Consider the following 24,739-nt stretch of genomic DNA (forward strand, 5'->3'; position numbering starts at 1 on the left):
TTTTAAATATTTCATCTCTCATTTATAGAACACAATCATTTTGTTACACAGCAAGACAATTGATCAATGAAAAAATCTTATTTTCATTGTTAAATTCAAGTATTTATTGAACAAAACATACTCTAGTTAACCCCACTCCCCTCCTCAGCAAATATATTGTTAGCATATAAACAACATAGTCAAACAGGACTAGGAGAAATTCCACAGGCACCAGGCACAATCTTATAGTACTTATATATTGCCTCATTGGTGCTTGAATTTGTAAATTTGATTAATTTTACAGATTCCTAACAGAAAACTGTTTTATGATGGGTATCGATGTTACAGACTTCTAACATTATAGACTAAGTTTGTTCACCTATCAACTTTGTTACATAAAATATCACTTGTAAGTTTTTAATTAACAATGGTTTTGCTTACCGTGCTTTTCATGGAAAAATAGTCTATAAAGCAAATTTGAAATTACAAAATCTGATTGATTGATCAAATATTCTTAGTAAATTTATTCGTAAAGGATATGATAATATTTTATATTCTTTAAACGTTGTTGTCATTAATAGAGATATTCGACCTATAATTGCATCCCTATGTGAAAATACGTCTCTTTCAGTATTGCACTCAAATTTTTATTTCCGTTCACCTTTCTCTTGGAGGTGTAATTAAACATGTTCGCAGTTTTTTGCTAATGTGTAAGAACCGTTTCGTATAAAGAAAATGTCTCCATCTATTTTTTATCTTGGTACATTACATTATTTTTTCATAAATTCCAGACATCAATTAGTCTTAAGGCAATGAAATTTGTACCAATGGTTTGATAACGAGGCTTCTTGTTAAAATATAAGTAGAAATTATTTTTACAGAGTTCACGTGAAATTCAGGAGAATCGAGCCTTCATGTGAATTGTTCACATGCAATAAAATGTTTAGTGAATTTCATGTGAAAATCACATTAATTTCTTGTGAAACTCACGTTAATTACATGTGAAGTTCACGTGAATTTCATGTGAAGCTCGATTAACATGAATTACACGTGGAAAATATTTGCCAGCGTAGTGACACTTTTTTTCTTTTTTTTAATTTTTGGATCATGTATGAAAAGAAAAAAAAACACAAAGAAAGAAACGACACAATACGACTTTGTTTTAGTAATTAATTATACTGAGTATGATTTAACTTAATATAAATTTTGAAAAAAAAGAAACATGTCTGACGAAGGAGCGCACGGGTTGACGTGCTGAAAAATTTGGACGATGATTACTCCATACTTTGATGTTCTTTTATTCGTGGAATCTGATCTGATACAATTTTTGTGGTTAAGGAAAACTCCACCATGTAAATGAAAGGGAATTATCCATTTAGGTCGGGGACCAAACGTCGTGGTTTGCCAAACCAATGAAAAGAACGAAAATTTGTACCCCGCGAACAATAATACTAACACTATACAAAAGTGAAATAAGCTGCCAATCGACTTTTGACTATGCGAACGATATTTGCATACTATATACTATTTGATATTGAGTACAATTGGATATATATTACCAACGATCATATTTAACTAAAAATATCCTTTAATGGGATACAGGTCTGGTGTAGATCCCATAATATTTAAAGTGCTGATATGAAATATATTGAGCAGGCATGCAGGGCATTTAGTTATTGAATTACTAAATGTGACATATTTGAATATACAATAGGAAAACTGATTTCGTCATCCTTGTATTTATATAGACGTTTCCATGGACCAATTAATTTGATAAATGAACAATCTCTGCGCCATCGCTATTTGGTTTGTGAGAATAAAATTGAATTGAATACTAGGCAGATATTAGTATGAGTATTGTAGGAAAAAACAACTCATACTAGAAATGTCATTGTGTGTGGGGTATAGGTGTTGTAGGAAATCAATTAGCGATTCAACGAGGCGAAGTTAGTTGGGGTTTTATAAAAAATAAAAACAAAACAAATAAATGTTCATAGGTAGCCGTATTTCAGAATTCTACCCACATTGATATCATGTATCATGTAGAAGTAATTGACTTCGAACTAATAAAAAGATTTTCACAATTTTACCTATAAGGATTATTGATCTGTAGATCTATACCGAAAAAATTATTTGAATGGTATTAAATTCCGTTCATTTAAATTTGAAATTTAAATGACTTGAGCAATACATGTATAAGTCGCAATGGCATTTAATTATAACGTTAACAGTTAAAATCTGGTGCATATGAACTTTATAAATCTTGAAATTGTACTCATTTTTTATTACAACTAGAATATTTTGGATAAACTATATCCAATCTGTGAGACCGCTTAGGATGGATTTTTAGACGACTTTTGTCTATTAACCGCATTCACATGTAGTAAGGCCCTTGGCCGGGTTTGGTGAAAAAAAATCTCAAATTGAGAAAAAAAAAAAAAAGAAAATGAAATTTTCCTCAAATATTTTCTCATTCTCGAATTTCGACCCATAAAATTGCTCGAAAGTGAAGATTGCAAGCAAAACTCAAGGATTTCAAGACAAAGCGAGGCCCTGATCACCCGTAAGTCCGAAACTAAACTTGTATTGGACTTATGCATATTTTTTATTTTTATTTATTATAAGTACAAATTAGGAAAAATCGTGACTATAGTAGAGTTGAGGGAGTGCAAAATTATAAATAAAATTTAAAATTAATATAAAATTAATTGATAAATTAAGGTCCTGCTAAAGTCAATATCTAGGACACTCCTGCATTATACAGGGCTTCGAATCTTGTTTTTGACAGCTGTAAATCTATTCTAAAGTATGTTGTTTACATTTTTTTTGTAGTCACTGTTATATAGAATTTATAAAACATTTGTTCCTAAGTTTGACTTGTGCTTGTGTGTTATATACATATAAAGATGCATTTAGCAATGTTTCGGTGTATAATTTAATGCATTATTAAAACCATGAATGAAAGTATTTCATTAAGGAATGTCCAAGATATTGACTTTAGCAGAACCTTAACCTTGAAAACAAAAATAAACCCATTGGAAAATAAACCTACTGGATGATTTAAAAAACAATTTCCACCCGACTTCACATTTTACCAGGTTTTATTGATGCAATATCACCCAGTGACGAACTGTAAACAAATCAATTTTTTATATTTACAGGAATTTATAGAAATCCACCACGGTGAGTTAGTAATTTAAATTTGATGTCCTCTGCGCACCTTCTCACTTCATAATTACAATGCAGGTCGCAAATGCGAATGGATCATACAAGCGGTTATTTTCAGGCAGTGTTTTTTTTTTTCATTGTTTTTTTGTATACGTACATACATATTTAGCTTCCGGGCTAATCAATAATTATTTTTACATCGCTACATTACATGTATAAGTAAATTGGCCTGTTACAGGTCAGATTCGTATATCCTCCATAAAAAAACCTCTTACTGGCAGAATCAGCTAAGAAATACAATCATGTACAAGCTAAGTGTACCAGAGACCTTGACATGTAGAGTGTTAGTAAGTGATTTCACTGCACATGCCAAGGGTTAATACCGAGACGCACATTGTAATCGGAGAGCTTGTTGGTTAGAGAGGGTTTTATTTCATATAATGTTATTGGAATAAAAAAAGTTTAAGATTAAAATTCTTGTCTGTCTCGTTCTTTGACCAAAAAAGACTGGCCATACCCACTTCTTAAAGTTTTGTAGATTACAACAAAACAAAAACAAATTTAAATGCAAGTTTCTTTCAAGTGACTTCATTTTTGACCATTGAAACAACAATTCTCTTTAAAGAATTCATTAAATATAAGTTTTCCAACCTGAAGCCTGTTCACAAAGACACAAAACAACAAATTTATCTATTTTCTATTTTCTAATACCTTATTTGAATTATTTACTTAATTTTCATGTGATAACATCACCTAATTGAGGAATTAAAGTATTGATCGATTGATTGAACAAGGTTTACTTTGTTATTAGCCATGTCATTCTAAGGTATTTGAGCCTGTAGAAAAAAAATCTCCTTATCTATTTCTCAGAGAAACAATGTATCGTAGGAGCTATAACAGCTCCTCATACTCATCTCCATACTACTCTCGGAGGACTAATGACGGGACCAGTTATAGACCGTACTCCAGTTACAACGACCGGTACAGCAGTAGTAGCTTCTCTCCCTTGTATCGGTTTTATGGGTATGACCGCGCGGAAGATTATAGCTACCCATGGCGGAGAGACGATTACTACCGACGACGAAGAGTGGAAAGAGAAAGGAGAGAAGAGGGAGAAAGAGATCCAGAAGACAACAATAGAGAGGAAAGTAGAAGAGATACTGAACTTAGAGATCCAGGTAATGATAATTTGTACTTAAGGTTAACCGTATTATTATTTTTTTTGGGGGCTATCGTTATCAGTTTTTTTTTTCAATACTGTACGTTCTTTTATTTTGACACTTCAATATTTTTCAAGCTATTTATGCTTATATCTTATATATCAGTATAAGCAACTAGAATAGTGCGTTGACTATGAATAGGTTATCGAGGTCATTTTTTTTTGTTGGTGCATTTTTGTTGCTTTTTAATTTGTGTTGTCCTTCGGTTTCCATACAGAACTTTATTTAGTTGTTTGTACATGTAGTTTGGTATGGTCGAAGGTTTAAGCAATACATGTATGAATATGATAATTTTATTACTTTGTGTAAAAAAATAAGTGATTTATTTAGTTGTTACATGTTGTAGATTGGTTTGTTCGAATGATTAAGCAATACATGTATGTGTATTATCATTCTATTACTTTGTGTAAAGAAATAAGTGATTATTTGGTATTAGCAAGTGAAAGACTTACGCCATTGAAAGCCATGCATCCCATTGCGGCTCTTTTTCGGCAATTGACTAATGGGCATTCCCGCATATGTATTTGTTTATTTTTTCTTCGTTTGCCAAATATTACACAGTTCTGATCGATATATCAAGTACATGTGTATTATTAGATTTGTTATTTATTTATGGCACATATATATTTTGTAATATAATGAAGTGAAATTTCAAGGTTGTCTGTTTGCCTCGATCTCCTTAAAATCCAAAACATTTGTTAAACATCAAGTTGTATAGAAAGTCTAAAAATATAAATCCACTGTGGCAGCTCAGTGCACACAGTATGATGTTTTATGAAAGACTTAAAAGAGATATCGACCGAGGCCGTATGTGATTATAATATATATTTTCAGAAAAGGACGAAGAGGTTAATAAAGAGTTCCACGTCCTAAAAGTTAACATGAATCAGGAACAGAATGCCGATGAACATCATACAGACCAATACGAATGCGTCTTTAGAAAAAAGAACCCGGAACTTGTCGTCCGTCGGGGGCAAGCCTTTACAGTGACGATAAACTTTGATCGAGACTACAATAAGGAGAAAAATGAAATTATTTTCAAGTTTACGACAGGTAGTGAGAGGACCGCCTGATCCTAATACATGTAAACAATGACAGAAAAAAAAACAAAATACAAAAACGAAAAAACAAACAAACAAAAACGATAAAAAAAACGTAATCACAAAATACGCACAATAAGATGGAAAACACAAGACTTTCATGTACAGTAAAGTAGTCTAATGATATAGTGTTTTGTATATGTTAACATTTTTAGCAATATCTAAAGGCTGTATCAAAAGACGATACAATAAGTACAGTATCTAGATTGAAAACTTCTTCCGTTACACGATCGGTGCACTGCAGTTGTCTGTTTGAATCGTAATCATCTGTAATTTACTAAAAATTTGATTTCAGAATTAACACGCTTTCTGATTGGATAACAAATTTTGTCAATTATCTCATAGACCAAATTTTGTATATTAAGATTGTGACGTCATCAACCCTTTTTAATGGTTTACTCGTTGAATTTTTATACTAAATTTAAATTATAAGGAATAACTGTTATATTTTTTCGGTCTAAATGTCCGTGGTTCACACTTGACAATAACAAGCTAGTTAAGTTATTTAATGTAAACTACGTGATTGAAATTATTTTTTCATGAACCGAAGAAATAAATCCGCCAATCCTTAAATATTCCAACAATGCGTATACATTTTGATTTGTATAGTACTGCCATGGACATAAAAAGGTCCGTCACTTTATGAACGCAATCTTTTAGCAGTTCGTTCAGATCAGTAAAGATATGGGTTATATATCTGTAAATGGTAAAAAAAGGTTGGTATTCAGTTAAATTCCGTTTTTTTAGGCCCAAAGCCCCTTCCAAGTCAAGGAACGTCAGTCAAATTCCGAATGTCAGAGGAGATGAATTCGAAAGGGGATGGGAAGGAATGGTTCGCCAAACTAGTAAAAGAGGAGACGAAATGTATTGACGTTGAAATCACTCCTCCCTGTAAATGTATAATAGGGGAATGGCAGTTTTCTATACACACCGAGTCTAAACTGAAGAAGGACGATATACCACTGATATTTGTTTATAAACATAATGAAGATATCAACATACTGCTGAACCCTTGGTGCAAAGGTAAATTATTTAAATTAGATATTTAAATGCAATATTTAGTCACAATGGCGGATCCAGAGGGGGTCAGTGGGTCAGCACTCCTTCGTTTTAGTAGAAAATTTTTCATTTTTGCTGTGTAAAATTTACAAAACTATGTAAACAATATGTCCTAGCACCCCCTTTTTCCGAGGAACCCCGACTGGCACCCCTCATTTTCAAAGTGTCTGGATCCACCCCTGATTGATTAAAAGGTAAATTTAGAGATTATTCCGAACTTGTCACATGTATACATGTACTCATACGGTCTACCACGAAACAGACCATATAACTATTTCCGTAGATCATACGAGTATGTCTTATCGGCAATTGGAATTCTTACAGTGACAACGCTGCCCCTTTCAATATTTACATCAATTTTCCAATTTTCTAATTGTATTTTCTTTGTAGTTTTCTTATCTCGTCATGGTTAGGTATAACATGGTCGTCTACTGTTGTCACGATGTTTTAACTTTCTTCTGCACATTCGTCGGATATTAATATGCTGTTCAGTGTCAAATAAATCATCAACTAGACTAGTGTCATCTTACGTACATGTAAGTCTACCATCTGTTACATCATCGACGTCGAGAGATATCTCCGTCGTATCGGTTCGTCGCCATTTTTTGATTGGTTGACAAGCTTGATCTAGATCTGATGTCAACTGGAAACGTTACAGAAAATTCACGAGTGTATAATTTAAAAATGCCAGACTGTACGCCTACGGTCAAAATACGCACACGGTCTGGAACAATAACTTTGCTCCGCTTTCGAACGTTTTTCATTTCACGAAAACAGCTTGTAATGAAACAATTATAATGAGATTCCCCCTGGTTGGAAATAGCGTTGTTAGATGGCCAAATGATTTTTGTAATTAACTTTTTGCATTTTCTCGTTACGCAAACAAAAAACATTATACCGCGCATTTGCGATGTACATGTACATGTACCAGAATTTTTTTTATATTCTACAATTTGCAGGATCTACATGTATACGGTACAACATCGAGTGTCTCGTTAAATTCTAGAAGGGGTTATTGTGAGTATATAAGCTCACTGACCGAACAATCACCTTCCTTTTCCTAATGTTTGTATTTTCATTCTTTGTTTGAGCTTCTATATTAAGTGTCAGTCTCTATAAAAATCAGGTAGAGAGTAAAACATGACATGAAAAAGACAACTATTTTGAAAATGTAATTTGACTATTTGCACCGTCAGAGAAAACATCGTCGAGATTTTCTATATCGTTTTGGTAAATCAATTTATAATTTCATTGAAATGCACTGAAAATAAACATGTCAAGAGCAGATAACTCTGTTAAAAACCTCGAGAACATATTTCTAACAATCTATTGAAAATTTTTGGAACTAGTCTGAGTTTGATACCGTGTAATCGTATGATTTGTATCTATTTTGGGGAAATAGTCACTTTGGTATAGCAATACTAAAAATATAGAGTTTTACATATTTCAATAACGTCTGAATAATTCAACAGACTATAACATAACTGAACATAAAAATCACCAATATCTGGTTCGAATCACAAACATGATTGACAAATGGAATATGTGGTATGTTTGCCCAATATTTATAATTATAACAGAAAGACTTGAACATACAGTCATGTATTAGACTTTAAGCTAAGATTACTTTCAAACACTAATTTCTGTCTGGAGAATAATGATTTATTTATGTTTACGATTAGCAATTAGCACCAATTTGCAATTGTCACTGTTAGATAATTTATATCATGCCTAAAAGTTATTTCAAGTTAAACTCTTTTAATACATGTAAACTACATGCACATGGGACAATATATGTATTAATCAATAGCAAAACTGTTCTATATCAAATACTTCTACAGGTATTAAACAACAAAAAATAAGAAAGTTTTATTGAATATTTACGCTAAATATTCACTAAAAGTACTTTAGTACACTAAAACCGTATTGAAATTAAAAATAAAGCATTGCACGTAAAAACCCATTAGAGAAGTCATCGTTGAGTGACATTCATTGTATAATCGGTGGATAGTTGACATGCATGCATGTCAATGATTTTTCCAACTCTGCCTGATTCTTACAAAGACTTAGCACACTTATTCCTTATGGACATTTATACAGCTTGGGCTAGTTGAAATAATGTTTTTTTATTATATAAATATGCTCTTGAAGCTTTTATACACCTACCTATTTGTTAATTTTGATAACGTGTGCAGTTTTGGATCTGTTTGTTTTGTTTCACAATACAGTTAGCAAGTCACTTTTACACACATATTCACTGCGATCAGCTCATTTATTGTGTTTGCAGGAGTGGCTGGATTACGATGGCCTTTAGTTTGCCAATTTGTAGATGGTTTTGTTTTTGTCTGTTTTTTTTTTTTTTTTTTTTTTTTTTGGAAGGGGGGTATGAAGAAGTCTACAATGTAGCTTTCCCGTTCCCGTAATTTTACCATTCTTGTATGTATCAAAGTAATTGCATTAAATGTATCTGTTATGCAGGAAGTGAAAAAAAAACCAAACAAACAAATAAACAAACCATGAATTCTCTCTTCCTTTTTTAACTGTAGGATGTGTAGACATGTTATTGTTAGCATGTACTTAATGATTCGACTACATGTAATTATTTGTGCTTAAATATCTTCATTTTAAGGTGAAAATATAAGTTGTAAAGTAAATATTTTCGGTATGCCATTGGCGTAATGAGTACTTCGACCAAAAAAAAAAAAAAATGGAACGGACACTTTTACTTTTTATGCATGTAATAAAGAAAATATTTTAAATAGATGATCCAGTTTATATGTCTACGACCAAATTACTTGACGAATATATACTTAATCCATCTGGGGCTATTTGGAGTGGGAACTCACGGCAGCCAAGTGTTAAACCATGGAACTTTGGACAGGTACTAAAACATGCATATGTAAACTTGTTCCCAAACACTCATTTACTGTCCCAAAATAATACAAAAAAAATATGCATCTTTTGTACAAATTATCCCCAAACATGTTTACTTACCCCTGTCCTCAACAATGTTAATTAGCTGTACCAAACAACGTTAAATTATTTTTCAAGTAATGTTTTCTTATATGTATAACGTTTACTTTAAGAACAGGGTACAAACATATTTTTAATATAGGCCTATGGCAAAAAAACAATGAAATGTCTGTTTCCTGCTACCCTATAAGAAATATTGTTTTCATCACTTTTTTACAATGTAGCAAAACATTATATGAGTACTGCTTATTCAATTAAATACATAGAACCTATACTTTGTATATAGTATTGTATCTTTATTTTGTAGTTGTTTTAATTTCATTTGTGTTTTAGAGATGAAAATTGAAGTTATTCTAATTGGGTTATCCTCTTTAAATAAAGTATTAACTTACTTACTTACTACTTCAATGTATTTCAATATTAAAAAAATAATAATAATACAATGTAAAAAATTGTTTACCAACCCACCTACCATATTTTCCTTGTTGGTAGCAGGAAACAAGACTATTTTTGTTTTGACATATTAAGTACCAGTCCACATAAAGTTCAGACGCCGTCAATATGGTGAAGAAAAACCCACCAAACAAACATTGCTTTTTCCGTCTACATATGCTATACTTTTAATTTTTTTCTGCATTCAGATCTGTACTTTCTAGAAAATCATTCACTCATCTCCCACTAAAATCAACCAAATGAAGCCAAATCAAGAACGATAAATCTTTCAAAGTGCAAATTTCATGTACAGTCTATATATTTTTTTATCCCAAAAGCGCAACAGCCCCGTGCAGGTCCGGTTGTCAAAAGAATAGGAAAGCAGGAGCGCTAAATTTGTCGTAAAAGGCGACTAAATAGTGCTCAGAATCCTTGCCGGGGCTAGGGCGCTCTGCCCACATAGCAACTGGAATGTGTGCCCCAGGTGGTGGAATGGGGTACCCCTGGCGTGTTACATGCTGGGGTTGTCATGCTATAATACGGAAAACCTGACCGCAAACCATAGTGGTGCACCGTGTTAGGAAAGGTGCCACGTTCCTCGCACGTTAAAGAACCCTGCTGTGGTATTGGATAGGAGTAGGAACCGTTGAACTCCGCAACAGGAGGGTAAATTGCCCGACGCTACCTATCCCTCCCTATTTCTAGTGGCAATCAAAATTTGTCTTCCCTATTATCCTTGTGTCCCATTCCTTTTTTCATTTCATCATCATTTCATATTCATTTTATCATCAATTTCATGTTCATCGTCTAAATATAGCTGAAATGTTGCTGCTCGGGCGTTAAACCCCAACAATCAATCAATCAATCTATCAAAAGTGCAACAACCAAATGGAAAACTAAAATTGGGTATGTGATCAGTAATTGTTTCTAAACAAGAAATAGAACTGAATTTGTTGGGTTTTGACATGCATGAATCACCTTCTGTCTGATTTTTAGAAAGACTGCTACTTAAAAGTCCCTCTAACGACGTACATGTAGATCTAATGTTAAAATTAACGTTTTCTTACCTGGTCTAAGTAATATTTACGATGTAATTGTTTTTGAATTTTATCGTTCAAAAACAACCTATGCTTGTAATCAATGACAACATTCATTTACTTTCCCAAAATTTGATCAAATCAATCGTGTACTGCTCCCAAAACGTGCCCATTAACTTTCTATTAGCACCAATTTTATCTGTGCTGCCGAAAGCAATGTATACTTGTTGACAAAACCTTACATGTATCATATTCTCAAATATTGCTTTTGTTTTTCACTACGAAATAATTTGCAATATAAGAAAATTAACGCAGAACGTACGAAAATGCTATAAAACATTTTAAAAATCATATTTCAGTTTGAAGACGGGATACTCGGAATATGTCTGCACTTGGTTAGAAAAGCCTTTGGAAACGAAATGAGTACGCTGATGGCCGATCCAATTAGACTTGCTCGTGCTGTATCCAGAATTGTACGTCACTGTGTTTACAGTTAAAATTTGATAACATATACCTTTAAAGACGATCTTTCATTGGTCTGACAAGAAGCCGAAGAAATGTACAAAGCTGACCATGATCATGAAATGTTCAAATACAGTCAACAGACATTATACTGTACTTCATGTGCTTGGATACTATGTCTTTGAAAGTGTTTAACATCGATCGTTTTACACTGAAGAGCATCACTTAGAATAGTTCTGCCGATTATTGTTAAATGAATAATTTTAAATAAATAGTCCAATCACCAAAGAACAATCAAACAGACGTCAGACTTTAAACCATTTAGCAGAAATTTGCATGTAATTTAAAAAAAAAATTCTGCATCGTTGTAGGTAAATGCACCTGATAACAATGGAGTACTTGTTGGAAACTGGAGCGGTGATTATTCTGGCGGCACTGCTCCGACTAAGTGGACAAGCAGCGTGTCTATATTGAAGGAGTATGAAAATAATGAAGGTGCCCCTGTGAAATACGGACAGTGTTGGGTGTTTTCAGCTGTAACAACAACAGGTAGTTTCAACGGTAGAAAAAAATCCTACGATTAAGCATTGCATTTTATCGAATCAAATGTTTACTAATACTTATACTAGTTCGAATCCCGCAGAAGGAACAACCAAATATTTTCTGTGCAAACCTGACAGTTCTTATATTTTATATAGGGCGCTGGACCTAGTGCAGGTGGTGTTACATTTGTATCAAAGATGTCAATGTGGATTTCGAACAACTAAAACATTTGACAATTCTGTTGTTGGAAAATGTTCAGCGCCTCGTATGCTTATGTTATAATTCCATCATTGCCCTCTGAACCATGTAAAAATGATTAAGAAACCGTTGTTTGTTGAATAAGATTTCTTATAGTTTGCAGGGCTATTGGATTACCAGCCAGAAGCGTTACCAATTTTGCTTCAGCTCATGACACCCATTTCAATACATGTATCGATAGATTTGTAGATAAAGATGGTAACAAGATGGATGCCAATGATTCAATATGGTACGTACGATCTAATGTAGCAGAGACTTTTAAGGTGCTACCATCATTTCGAATTAAGCTTGTACATGTATTATAATGGCATTGTAGGGTTGATGTTCTGTCTGTCAAATTGTCTCTTGTTTCGATTGATTTGAATTCGTTAAATAAATTCTGTTTTTTTAAGAATGTACATGTACATTTGTATATGTAAATCCTCCTTTTATTGCAATATAATGCAACGAAATTGTAATCAGTCTGAAGGAAGTGGTTATAGATGCTATTATTTCATAACAGTAAAAAAAATCAGTAATTTCAATTAGATAAAATGTTTACACTTTGCATTAATTAACCTGCAGTAAAGTTTTACCAGTCAATATCATAATGTGATATTGCCCGGATACGAATTTGGAGTTACATCCCCTTTTTAAAACGCAGTCGTGATCAAGCAGTTGTCAATCTAAATACTGTTTGCAGAAAGACGATTTGCGTGGCTTTCTGAAAAAAAAATCGAGGATATGGTTCCTCAATGAAATAAACATAACAGTTGTTGATAAACTGGTCAATATCGTGTTATGTAGACTGCCCGAAGGACAGGGTAATGACTGCGACAGATGTTGAACAGTTTATCGGCAACTGTCATATAAGTAGTTACACACTATGTATCCAGTTTCGTTCGTAATTCAGATGTTTCACTTTCCGAGATAGATCATTTAGTATTGTGTATTGAGTTGACACTTTGCATGAGTTATCGGTCTTGATTTGGTTGGTTTAGCCCATTTATACCGAAATGATCCTTTTGGCACCCTCGTCAGTTGCATTTAAATGCTAAGTAGAGTTTCATTTAGTTGACACACCAACTATTTTTTTTTTCAAAATGACACGCCTATAGTTATGTAAAATATGACATACTGATAACCAAAAAGACATCGTTTTACTACACCAAAAATCGCCTCTACCATTTGCAGTATCTAAATTTAATATAGATTGGTATTTAAAATCATATGTATACATGTATATACTTTCAGGAATTTCCACGTATGGAATGATGTGTGGATGGCAAGACCTGACCTAACTCGAGGTTATGACGGCTGGCAGGCCATCGATGCTACACCACAGGAGACAAGTGAAGGTAGTTCCCTAACTTTGACATTTTTAAAACTTTTGGTAGATTCATTAAATATGAAATTCAGTTGTTTGATTCAGGTTGATCATGCTAAGTCGTTGTGCTTAGTAACTTAACATACAAAGCTTAAAATATCAATCATCTAGTTTTAGTTTGAGACGTTGAACCATTTTACCTCACCCACAATGGCTCATTACATGAAAAAAATAAGAATTAAGCAGTAACGAGTGGACGGTTTATTTGAATTATTTTGTCCGTCCGTCCGTCTGAATTTCGTCACAAATATCTCAACTCTTAATGGATGGATGGATTTCAAATTTGGTTTGTTGCTTTATTTAGATGTGACATACAATACGTTGTAAGTGATTTTGGGGTGCAACCTGATATCAATCTCCTGTGCGAGTTGATAGGGGTATAACTAGTGCGACAGCGAATGTAACTTTATGTTGGTCAAGTTTTTAATTTTGACTGTGTAAACTGTTACAATAATATCAACTTTTCATATAAATTCAATAAATTGAGGTAAAAATCGTCATAAGAAGAAAAAAAAAATAATGCCATACATCTACTACAGTATATTGCTATATCGGTTTTAGGAATTTACCAATGTGGACCTGCACCACTCAGAGCAATAAAGCAAGGAGAGATTGGTACAGTTAACTATGATGCACCCTTTATCTTCGCTGAAGTCAACGCTGATGTCGTGACTTGGCAGGTGCTTGAAAACGATGAAATGAAAATCATTCAAACAGACCCAAACCAGTAAGTTTAATGTTATTTATATCTCCGATCAGTATATGGAGAAAATAAATGTATATAAGCATGGTCATGGGCGTATCCATGAAAAGGAGGAGTGCTTGGCAGGGTTCCTCAGAAAAAGGGGGTGCTAGAACATTATTTTTGCCATTGTTTGTAAATTTTTCACTTGAAAATAACAAATTTTCACATATAAAAAGGGGGTTAGCACTCCCCTGCACCTGCTCTGGATCTTCCACTGCATGTTCACAGAAGACCAAAACAAATGAATGTTAAGTTTGAGTCAGCGTAACTCTTCTTTGATTCTTATAATTTTCATCTACTTTTGCTTGCAGCTTGTCAAGTTTTAAGTTAAAAGGAAAATAAAGATAAAATTATATTGCATCATTATATAATATCTTAAATAAACAGATGTAAAGATAAACCATCAGACCTTGTACAAGAGATTATGCACATATTGTTCATACATGTTTTATTTAAAGAGGTAAACCTAGGTTAAGGGACACAACTCTTAGTGGTATGCTTGTATCATATTCAATTTCACCAAAACCTATCAAGCTTTCATTTGAAACAGAATGACACCAATCCAATTTACTTTGATGCTTACATGAGATTGATGTAAAATGCTGAATACAAACATTCCAATGAGTTATGTCCCTTACCCTAAGTCTACCTCCGTAAATAAGTTTGCCGTAATTTTATAATGCCTATTGGTCCGTCCATTCGAAACTGGGAAGAGTAGTCAAGGACGTTAAAAAAGCGCTCATCCAATCGCTTTTCCTAATAAAAAAATCATTCAATTTGTGCTATACTACACAAAATCCTGTTTTTAATACATATACGTTGAAAGATAGATTCCGATCAACATGTACATGTATACAGGATTTTGAGTAAGACACTGGCTTTACAAAAATGTTAGAAAAACAATTTGCGATCTTTTGCGTGTTTCACCGTGTAAAATTGTTTAATTTTTTTCATTTTTTTTATATATTGTCATACTTACATTTAAAAAATTTCATCATATTTTTGTAGTGTTGGAAGAAAAATTAGCACTAAAAACCCTGATGGAAGGGCATACAACGGAGAAGCATCTGTTTGGTGGGGATATGGAGAAAAATTTCGTCTGGATGTCACTAGTGAATATAAATTCCCGGAAGGTTAGTTTTTGATATGATGACACGGGTTAAAGAAACACACATATATGTATGTATCATATGCTTAGACATCGCGATATTAAAAGAGCCTTAACATGCTAAGTTGTAAGCATGCTCAATATTCATTTCGCGAGGTAGGGCTTGATCAGAACTTCCTGGCGGAAGTTTCGTGCTCTTCGATTATCCCAGAGTTAGCGCGGAAGGGTCTTTTTTCTTTAAAAGACTTATTGCAAGGAGCAATGATCAAGCCCATGAGTATCTTAAAAATGCAAATAAATATCATTTTGCTATATTTTAGGCACGATAGAAGAGCGAGTAGCTGTCCAAAACGCTTGTAATGCAGTGGAATCCGCACACAAGGATGTATTTAAAGTATATGGAAAACAGGTTTGTTGGTCAGATTTAAAAAGCTAAAGGCCATTTATGGATTTTTAAAACATTTGGGTTACATTGACTAAAACAATATATCGGGTCGTTGAAGCGGTTTATTTCTCGATATTTCTTATCCCCCCAGGAAAAAACACATTGCCACAAAACATCATTGCCTTTCATGTCAATAATCAAAGTCGTTATAATGGAGACAGTTAAGGGGACAAATATAGTTCAGTCAGGTGTGTATGAACAAATCCGTTGTATAACAGGAGTAAAATAAACAGAAGTATTTATTTCTGTTCATGTAGACCACATGAAGGTGTCTATTCTAGTTCAGCAGTAGCATGAGCCCTGGCAAGATGGCAGAAAAAAGGTTTTCAGGCACATGAATTTTCTACAACTATACTGATTAGTTGGTGCCACTTCTTGGAGAAAGTTTTTCAAACACATGTATGTGACAAGTCAGACCAAAGACTGCTTAACAATGAACAGTCCAATGTCCTTTGTTGACTCCCATTGATAAAAATATCTAATCAAATTTGCTCAAAATGTTCATTGTATAAAAGGAAGTGTAACAAATTGACTTTACACGGTTAAAATATGAAATATGTTGTAGGATGTATTTGTTAAGATCACTGGACAGGACGATTTACTGATTGGAAACGACTTTAAGCTGGATATTCAGTTTAAAAACAAGGCAAATAAGAGAGACAGTCGAGATGACCGTAAACGAACTCTGACCAATATGCAGGTCAAAGTTAATGCTGTCAAGTACACCGGTGATGGAAGAAGAAACATTATCACTAAACAACTGAAAGATTCAAGTCTCGGATTTCAAGAAGGTAAGCTTAAGTATTTACAAAACCATCTGCTCTTCCAGCACGTGCTTTACAGCATTAACTGACGTATTGGCGGTTACATGTACAGGGGTATTACTGAGGACACCCCTTTTGCCAGAAGTTAAATTATTTAGTTGTATATTGTATGGGCAAAATTGGCCAATAACAGATTAGAACCGCTCTTTTCCTGGTTTGTGTCCTATTCGTCGAAAATAATGGGTTGAATTCTTTGAACGTCTTCACAACAGCTTGTAGATATATACAATGTATACATATACGTATACTTACATGTATCTCTTTAAAACAGGATGCCAAATTTATCAAATTTTAGGAAAATGAGGAAGTGCATTTAGACGTGCAGTGTGTAGCAAGCGAATCGTGATAAAAAAATAATAAAATAATAAAAAAATGCATAATGCAAGTGTGTAGTGTATATTTTTAACATGCCTCGTGTGCGTATTAGCATGTTATCATACAGTGTATGTATATAAATCGTGTACCCATTGGCATAATAAAAAAACCACATGTTTAGCCATGTTAGTCTTTTTTTTTTGTACATTGTGCATACGCAAACGACATTTCTTAATATTTTATAACATGATGGGCTTGTTTTTTTAGAGCAAACTGAAACAATTACGGTAACCAAGGAAGATTATTGGGATAAGCTGTACGACTTTTTTGAGATGCAAGTTGAAGTTTATGTTCATGTAAAGGAATCAGAAAACTCACATCTAGAGGTCTATGAGTACCGACTGAAACGTCCGGATTTAAAACTTGAGGTAGTTTATGTAAAGGCGGGTTTTTCCGGTATATTATTTTTCTTTCGCTTTATGGATCTTTTAATCGGAGAACATTATGGATAAACCACCGGTAATTAAATATTCAAAATGAACATGTGGTAAACAAATAGAAGACATTGACCTCATTGCTAATGAGATATTGGTGAATTTAAAATTAGAAAAATAAATTGTATATGATCAACTTGATGAAAAAAAAATCAACAGTTACACATCAAAATTACCATCAATAACAGATTTCTGAAAAAAATATTCCTTTTTAAAAAAAATAGGCTCGCTAAGAAACAAATAAATGATGAAAAACACTGAGCTAGTAGATTGATATTAGGTATTTTAAAAGTATTTAGGTCTCAGCAAGGAAAATTGTTAATTCGTAATTTTAACAACAAAATACAATAAGGGAGTAAAGTTAATATGTCATTCCCTTTCAAATCATAAAAAATCATTTCAAGTATTTAAGATTCTTATCAAAAAAGAAGAAAAAAAAAACATTTCAAAATTAAATAATTGAAACCTGAATCTGTATGTCTGTATATAAGGTTTGAAGTAAACAAGTCAAATTTTCTTAGAGTTAACTTCAAGTTGGTAAGAAAAGCATATATGCATTTCTGCGTTGGTCATGATGTTGTAATTTAAATTTAAATGAAAAAAAAAAAACATTCTTAATTTTTAAAGGTTCCCGACAAGGTTGAAATAGGGGTACCATTTGATATCAAGCTGTCTTTCACCAACCCTTTACACGTACCCATGACAGAATGTGCTTTAGATGTAGAAGGAAATGGAATAAAAGGCCTGCATGTTAAGGATATCGGGTAAGGATTTCTTTGTTATTATACTCCCTGCTTTAAAAAGGGAGGTGTATAATGATCAAGCTGTCCGTTCGTCCGTCTCCAGTTACTACATGTACCTTTTTTGAAATCATCGCTGAATGGAATTCAAAGAGATGTGCACACATTTTTATCAGATGATGCAAATGTGCATGCATCTCCTATATCACAATTCTATATGAGTAACTTTTGGGGTTTCGTATACAGTTGCTAGGGAAAGGGTATCACCTTGTGAGCTTTCCATTTTTTTTATGTCTTCGTTTATTATACATTCTCTACAAATTGCATTTCATCGCAATGATTATTGTATGACATTATGCCACATACTAGTAAGAGTGGTTCATAACAGGTAGCCAAATGTTTGTTCAGAAATATTGTTTAACCTGATATAGAACATGTTATGTTTTCTCACAGGGAGACATTTTTAATTTTTTACATGCTCATTCTTAAAGGAAAGTAAATGAAAAATAACAAAAGTAGTAATAAAAAAAGCGGGGATATCAAAGAGTGTAAATGACGTTAGCAAACTGACGGAAGAGATTAAAAAAAATAAATAATACTCACTTTATAGTACCATTCTGCGTAGGAATCAGGTAGTTAGTGGCACATCGTTATTCTCAATTTGGTCTCTTTAACCATATATATATTTACTTCGTCTAGAAAACACCCCAAAAGCCGTTATAAAGTATAAATACTTTGGTCATGTAATGAAACCTCTACTTTGTTTTCTTCATGTGCCACACCAAATACACATTATGCCTGATTCTTATTGAGAAAAGTATCTAATTCGTTAGTATATCATTAAAGGTACTATGGTTGTTATTTTTATAGAAATATAGCTCCTGGATCGGAGTGGAAGTCAGTCCAATCTTTAACAGTGACAGGTCGTCCTAAGGAGATTCAAATCAATGCTAGTTTTGACTGCAAAGAATTGAGGGACATAGCTGGAGTAACCATCATAAAAAATGTAGTGTCACGATAGACATGTAGTTGTAGATACGATATATGATCCTAGTAGAGCATATCTTCAATTAATTGCAGCATAGTCTTCATTGCTAAGAAATCTACTTCCTATGAGAACAATGTTGATCGAGCTAAATGTATTTTGAGTGCTGACCGATATCAACCTTACCATTGTTCCCAGTTTTGAATAAGAGAGAAAAATTTCGTCAGAAAAATTTCGACTCCTAATGAATTGATTTGTTTTAAATTTGGTGTGGGCTTTATATAGAAAGCGGCATATGTTGTAAGCAATTTCGGGCACTGTCCTGTACGAGTGGCGGTATCCATAGCATGACAACTCGTATAACATCATTTTCCATCAACATTGAGGAGAAAGTCTTTTATCATATTCAATGCTGTTTTTTTTTTTTTCATATTTACAATTATTCAATTATATTGAAATCTAAATTACTATGTAAGTTCATATATATTTATACAACAATACTCATTAACACATGACTCTATTGTTATTATTGTTGGCAGCCTTTGTAGAAATCCTGTCTATATACTCAATTATTAAAATTTGCAATTTTATACATGTAGTTGATTTACATCATCTGTTGTCACAGTAGAACCATGTTACTGTTATAATCCGTCCATTTTATTTTTGTCAATAAAGTTTTCTATTTCTACGCCATTATGGACTTATCATTTTTATACAGATAACAGATTTATAGGGTGTATTTAATCATTTTTAAGTTTAAGAAATTCGTTATTTCACTTATTGAAATGATCTTTTTTTACACTCGATTGTGCTGATCTTAAAATGTTCATTATCCACATTGATGGAGGAAAACTAACGTTAGTAAGTTCTATGTAAGTGACTAACGATAATAGGATGATTAATTGGAAAGAGTGAATAACCAAAATATGATCACGAGTGCCGAACAACGCCTAGATTTAACCAGTGTGCGGAACTTTTTACAAATGGTTACAAATGGCGGAAGAAAGTGGGAGAGTGAAATTACCGAATTTATTTCATAGTGTGAATTATCGATGTTTTCAAACTTGGAACATTCGTTAAATCACTGCTATCTATATAATAAACAAGTCTATTGTCTGTTAATAAGGTCAAGAGTACGTGATGAAAGGATCAAAATTATTTAACAGTCTAGTTTCTTTACTTATTTAAGCGTATCATGCTGCTCTTATTGCAACCTGTATTTATCGGGGCCTTTCTTCTGGACCAAGATGTTCTTGATTATCATTTATTGTACATTTAAATGTTAGTTAAGTCAGATTCTAAAACCTAAGTTGTGGAAAAATATGAAATGTTTCTTGATGGGTAGGATGAAAGGGTTTTTAAAGGTTTTTTTTCTCGAGTTCATGGGTCGAAATAAAACTCAAAATTTTTAATGTCGATTTACCGCGTAAGTGGCCAGAAAATTAAATTGGTAGATTTATCTAAAGATATTTTTTATGAATTGTGTTTAATCAAACTTAAAGGAATTTAGTTTAATATGTTTGGTACACTTTTGGAACAGTTTTATTATGCATGTGTATACGTCATTCAAGAACGTGGATTGTTAAGATGCAAGTCATTTTGCCTATAATTTAGCCACGTCTGTATTCTTGACCATTACTTTGGATTTTATAAGGTAAATGCACAATGTTTATGTAAACGTATGGAAACTAATATAAAATTTACCCATTTACGATGATACATGAAAGTTGCCCAAGCAATTCTATTTAAGAAATGTAACTCACTCAGCGTTTCTTATTTTTGAAAAAAGTTACACGAGATATCCTTTTAAAAAATTACGAACATTTCATATTTGATAATTTAATTTCTAATGGATTCCAGGAAAATATTCATAATTGATTCGCTTTCAAAACGTTCTTTTGTTTAGGGTTATTTTAATTGTAGAGTGCGAAACAAGTGACGTTAACGATGTAACAGTACCAAGCCAGGTTATACAAAATAAATAACCATTTTTGCTCAAACACAACCAACCAAGCCGAATTTTATATGAATAAAATTTAATATATACAGGTACATGCAGAAATTTTTCTTCGCTGCAGATTTCGATGACCTATAATTGCTAAATATAAAGTCGGTCAAAAGTATGCACACGTGTCAATATTGTAGCCCTGGGGGCAGACCGACGAGTTGTGTATCATGATACACTCGTTAAAATGGATGTACTCACTGTATAAGTCTCAATTCGAGAGATCTTAATTTATAGTTTGCAATGAAAAAAAAATATATTCAGCAAAATGTTAATAGATTAACTCATATTTTGTTACATACTGCTCTATAATGGAGTTTCAGAAAGCTTTGTCTACATGTAAAAAAAAAGGATTTTTTGTATGCCCTATTCAATTTAAAGAGTGGACGAACTATTCATTGGCAAAATGATCTACATACGATTTAAAGTTTGTTTATGCATCAACTGCACAGTATACTTAGCCGTTGCTATCAATTAAACTTTACCGTTATTCCACCTTGACTGTCGATTTAAACTGGATGTACAATGTATACTGTACTATAAATTTTCCAATGATTGAGAAAAATAAATTTTAAATATAGAAATTTCTTCTAATAGAATCCGATACACTCGGCAGTGCATGCGATTATCCGTTTACATTGTAAGTCACTACGGCGACACAAACGTAAACATTTGACTTCAGTGACAGGAAAGTGAGATTTGTTGGTGCTGCATTCATCCGAAGTTTAATACAGGAGGATTAAAGGTACGTGGCCATAATTCTATTTTCTGTTTCATCTAGTATCATGTCATTTCTTAGTTAACTTACGTCCACTAATTAAGATTTTAAAATTCTATTAATTACAATTAATCAATAATACAAATTGTTTAAGTGTATTATTTTATTACTACTGATGCGGGTGTTAACCGATTCTCACGTAAAGAAAATCACTTTTTAAACCCTTGTGCTTCTCATATTTTACTCTTTCCATGTTTAATGATTGTAGTCTTCTTTTTTAAATGTAGCATGTAATTATAATAAAGTATCATCCGTTTTACTTTAAGCTGTCTGTCTTTTTCTCGAAGCATTTTAAACTGCTTCGATGGTCACGCTATGAGTGCGACAGGTCGTGGATTCCAACCCTGGCCGAGTTACATTGCAAAATCTTTAAAATTAGCAGGAACTACTTCTCTGTCAATCTCTTGGTAGAAAAGACAAAATGAAATTAAAAGTAAAAAAAGAAAAACCTTCATCGAATTAAGACAGAATACCCTATCTCAAAATTTGTTGTTTTTTTAATTAGGTACCAGTGCCTTATATACGTCTAGTTTAATGTATACTGCCGTTACTGTTCTATCGATGCTGACTTGGCAATCACTGAATCCTCGTTTTATGATTTAGTGTTTCTTATGTAAATCGGACAGAAGGGGGTTCATACATGTAAAAAAAAACTCACCAGTCACATTTATTTATAACTCAGTAACCGTTACAGACCACAAAACCGATCTTAGTTTGTCATTACGTACTTACACTTTTGAGAAAAAACATATATAGATAGTGAACGAAATCGGCACTTTGCAAGAGTTACCGTTCTTGATTTGGTTTGATTTAGTTGATTTTAGTGGGAGATCAATGAATAGTTTTCTCAAAAGTACAGATCTAAATACAGAAAGGACTTTTGTTACTCAGTAGACCAAAAAAAAAAAAAAGAATTTGTTAGGTATGTTTTTCTACACTATAAATGACCTCTACATTAGGCCGTGTCTGAAATTTATTTGGACAGACACTTAAATCACGATTTCTTTACATTAAGCAAATATATACTTATATTGAACATCCTCCTTCTCTTTGAACGCTTTGAAAGTTTTTTCTCTGCTCCGGCCTCGCACATAAGACTATCGAAATTTTTCTTTTATTTTGCCTTTATGTGCAATTATTATCATTGCGATAAGTGTCTCTGTATGGAAAAGTTTGGAAATCAGGGGCGTAGACATTTTTTTTATACTTCCATTCTTTTTCATACTGACATTCAAGGCTTATTTGTCAAGCATGGTCCTTTTATCATAATTTGCTATTCATTTAATGGCCTCTGTAATCAAATTAAATCATAAAAAACGACGAAATAAACAAAACAAATTTTTCTCTATTCAATTGCACTTGATTGTTTGCATTTTCGATCCTTTTTTGTTTACGGGTGTTGCCTCTGTATCCAGGTGTGTAGCTGTAAATTGAAGTCAATGTACTCTAGTAGTTCTATATCAACGACGTAACTATATGTAAACAAACTATAGATTGGGATATTTATATATGTAATATGATCAAAAATTGTTAGTAGGAGGATATACATGTATATAGAAAGACAAATAGAAAATACTCAAATCAATAAACACCAAGGGTATTCCGTTATAGTGACGGTGAATGGTGGTGACCTTGTATAAGCATTTAAATGTTAAAAGAAAATAATGTGTACAATTTGTAAATACAGCTAAATTGTCAAAAATAAAAAAAAAGAGTTAAGTATTGGTCTCTTTAAAAACTAGGTAGAGTGATTTATTATATCTCAAGATAATTGAATAAACTGCTCAAATAAATGCACATTTAATTTGTTGTGTCCTAAAGCAACTTTTACAGTATCCATTTTTTTTATCTGCTATGTAGTATATTGTGAAATAACATTTAACTGGTCAAGTGCAAAATTGGGGGAATTTTTCTCGTATTTTTCTGCAGTAGGACGCAACCTAATTTTTGAAAGTATTAATATGATATCTTCAGTGACCATTTTTCATTTGCAGTGTTATTTTTTAATACAGTTTTTAATGATTTCCGATAAAAATATTGAGATTAAGAAATGCTTCTGTTGTTTTTTTTAAAGGAAGAGCTGTAATTTTTAAAACATTAGTAATGAAATAGGCACATGAGTGCATTTATAGAATAATGATGTTATACCTAAATGGTAAATATCAGTTCATGATTTTACCGCAAATTTCAACAAGCTTTCAATTGTACATGATTACAAACGAAATAACGTTCCTTTTCTTTTCATCAACTGTTTCGTTTGAGCAGGCAATCACTGACTGAATGTAACGTTTTGTCAACACAAGAATGATTGTATACAAATTGTGTCCGAACCGGTGAGAAAATGCTCGGCACGTCCTCGCATATTTTCCACGGTTCTAATATTCGTATATATCGTATATATTCGTATGAATGTAAGTTCATATATACAAACAGAAAAACTGACCATGGGCTACTACTACAGGAAATATTAGTTATGACAAGAGTGGAATCGCAGTTTGAAGTAAATTACGTACAGCACTGTAGAAACATACCTGCTTGTATTTATTTTTCTGTGTTAAGTGTAAGTGTTTGTAAGAATCAGGCAAAATAGGAAAAAAATAAGAAACATGCATGTCAACACCCCACCGTTCTGACAATGTAATATAACTCAAGGCTACTTTTTGAAAATACCATTTTGATCTCTGCGTCACTGGCTTTGCTTCG

General features: G+C 32.8%; 1 protein-coding gene across 1 annotated transcript in view; it reads left to right on the forward strand.

Moving 5' to 3' along the window:
- The first annotated feature begins 3,056 nt into the window (after window positions 1–3,056).
- The window catches only part of LOC148617042 (uncharacterized), a 37,056-nt gene continuing 15,373 nt past the window's right edge, over window positions 3,057–24,739 (forward strand). Inside the window, exons 1-16 of the mRNA XM_088585104.1 lie at window positions 3,057–3,162; window positions 4,018–4,325; window positions 5,202–5,420; window positions 6,215–6,490; window positions 9,289–9,407; window positions 11,328–11,441; window positions 11,802–11,979; window positions 12,328–12,460; window positions 13,465–13,568; window positions 14,159–14,324; window positions 15,351–15,475; window positions 15,771–15,859; window positions 16,461–16,686; window positions 17,302–17,462; window positions 18,156–18,292; window positions 19,139–19,286. Of these exons, the coding sequence (XP_088441230.1) occupies window positions 4,025–4,325; window positions 5,202–5,420; window positions 6,215–6,490; window positions 9,289–9,407; window positions 11,328–11,441; window positions 11,802–11,979; window positions 12,328–12,460; window positions 13,465–13,568; window positions 14,159–14,324; window positions 15,351–15,475; window positions 15,771–15,859; window positions 16,461–16,686; window positions 17,302–17,462; window positions 18,156–18,292; window positions 19,139–19,286 (2,496 nt within the window). The 5' untranslated portion in view covers window positions 3,057–3,162; window positions 4,018–4,024. The remainder of the gene's footprint in view (window positions 3,163–4,017; window positions 4,326–5,201; window positions 5,421–6,214; window positions 6,491–9,288; window positions 9,408–11,327; window positions 11,442–11,801; window positions 11,980–12,327; window positions 12,461–13,464; window positions 13,569–14,158; window positions 14,325–15,350; window positions 15,476–15,770; window positions 15,860–16,460; window positions 16,687–17,301; window positions 17,463–18,155; window positions 18,293–19,138; window positions 19,287–24,739) is intronic.

This window comes from Perna viridis, chromosome 5, assembly GCF_037379345.1.
Source record: "Perna viridis isolate PV_CMFRI_1.1 ecotype Kerala chromosome 5, ASM3737934v1, whole genome shotgun sequence".
Taxonomy (NCBI): Eukaryota; Metazoa; Mollusca; class Bivalvia; order Mytilida; family Mytilidae; genus Perna; species Perna viridis.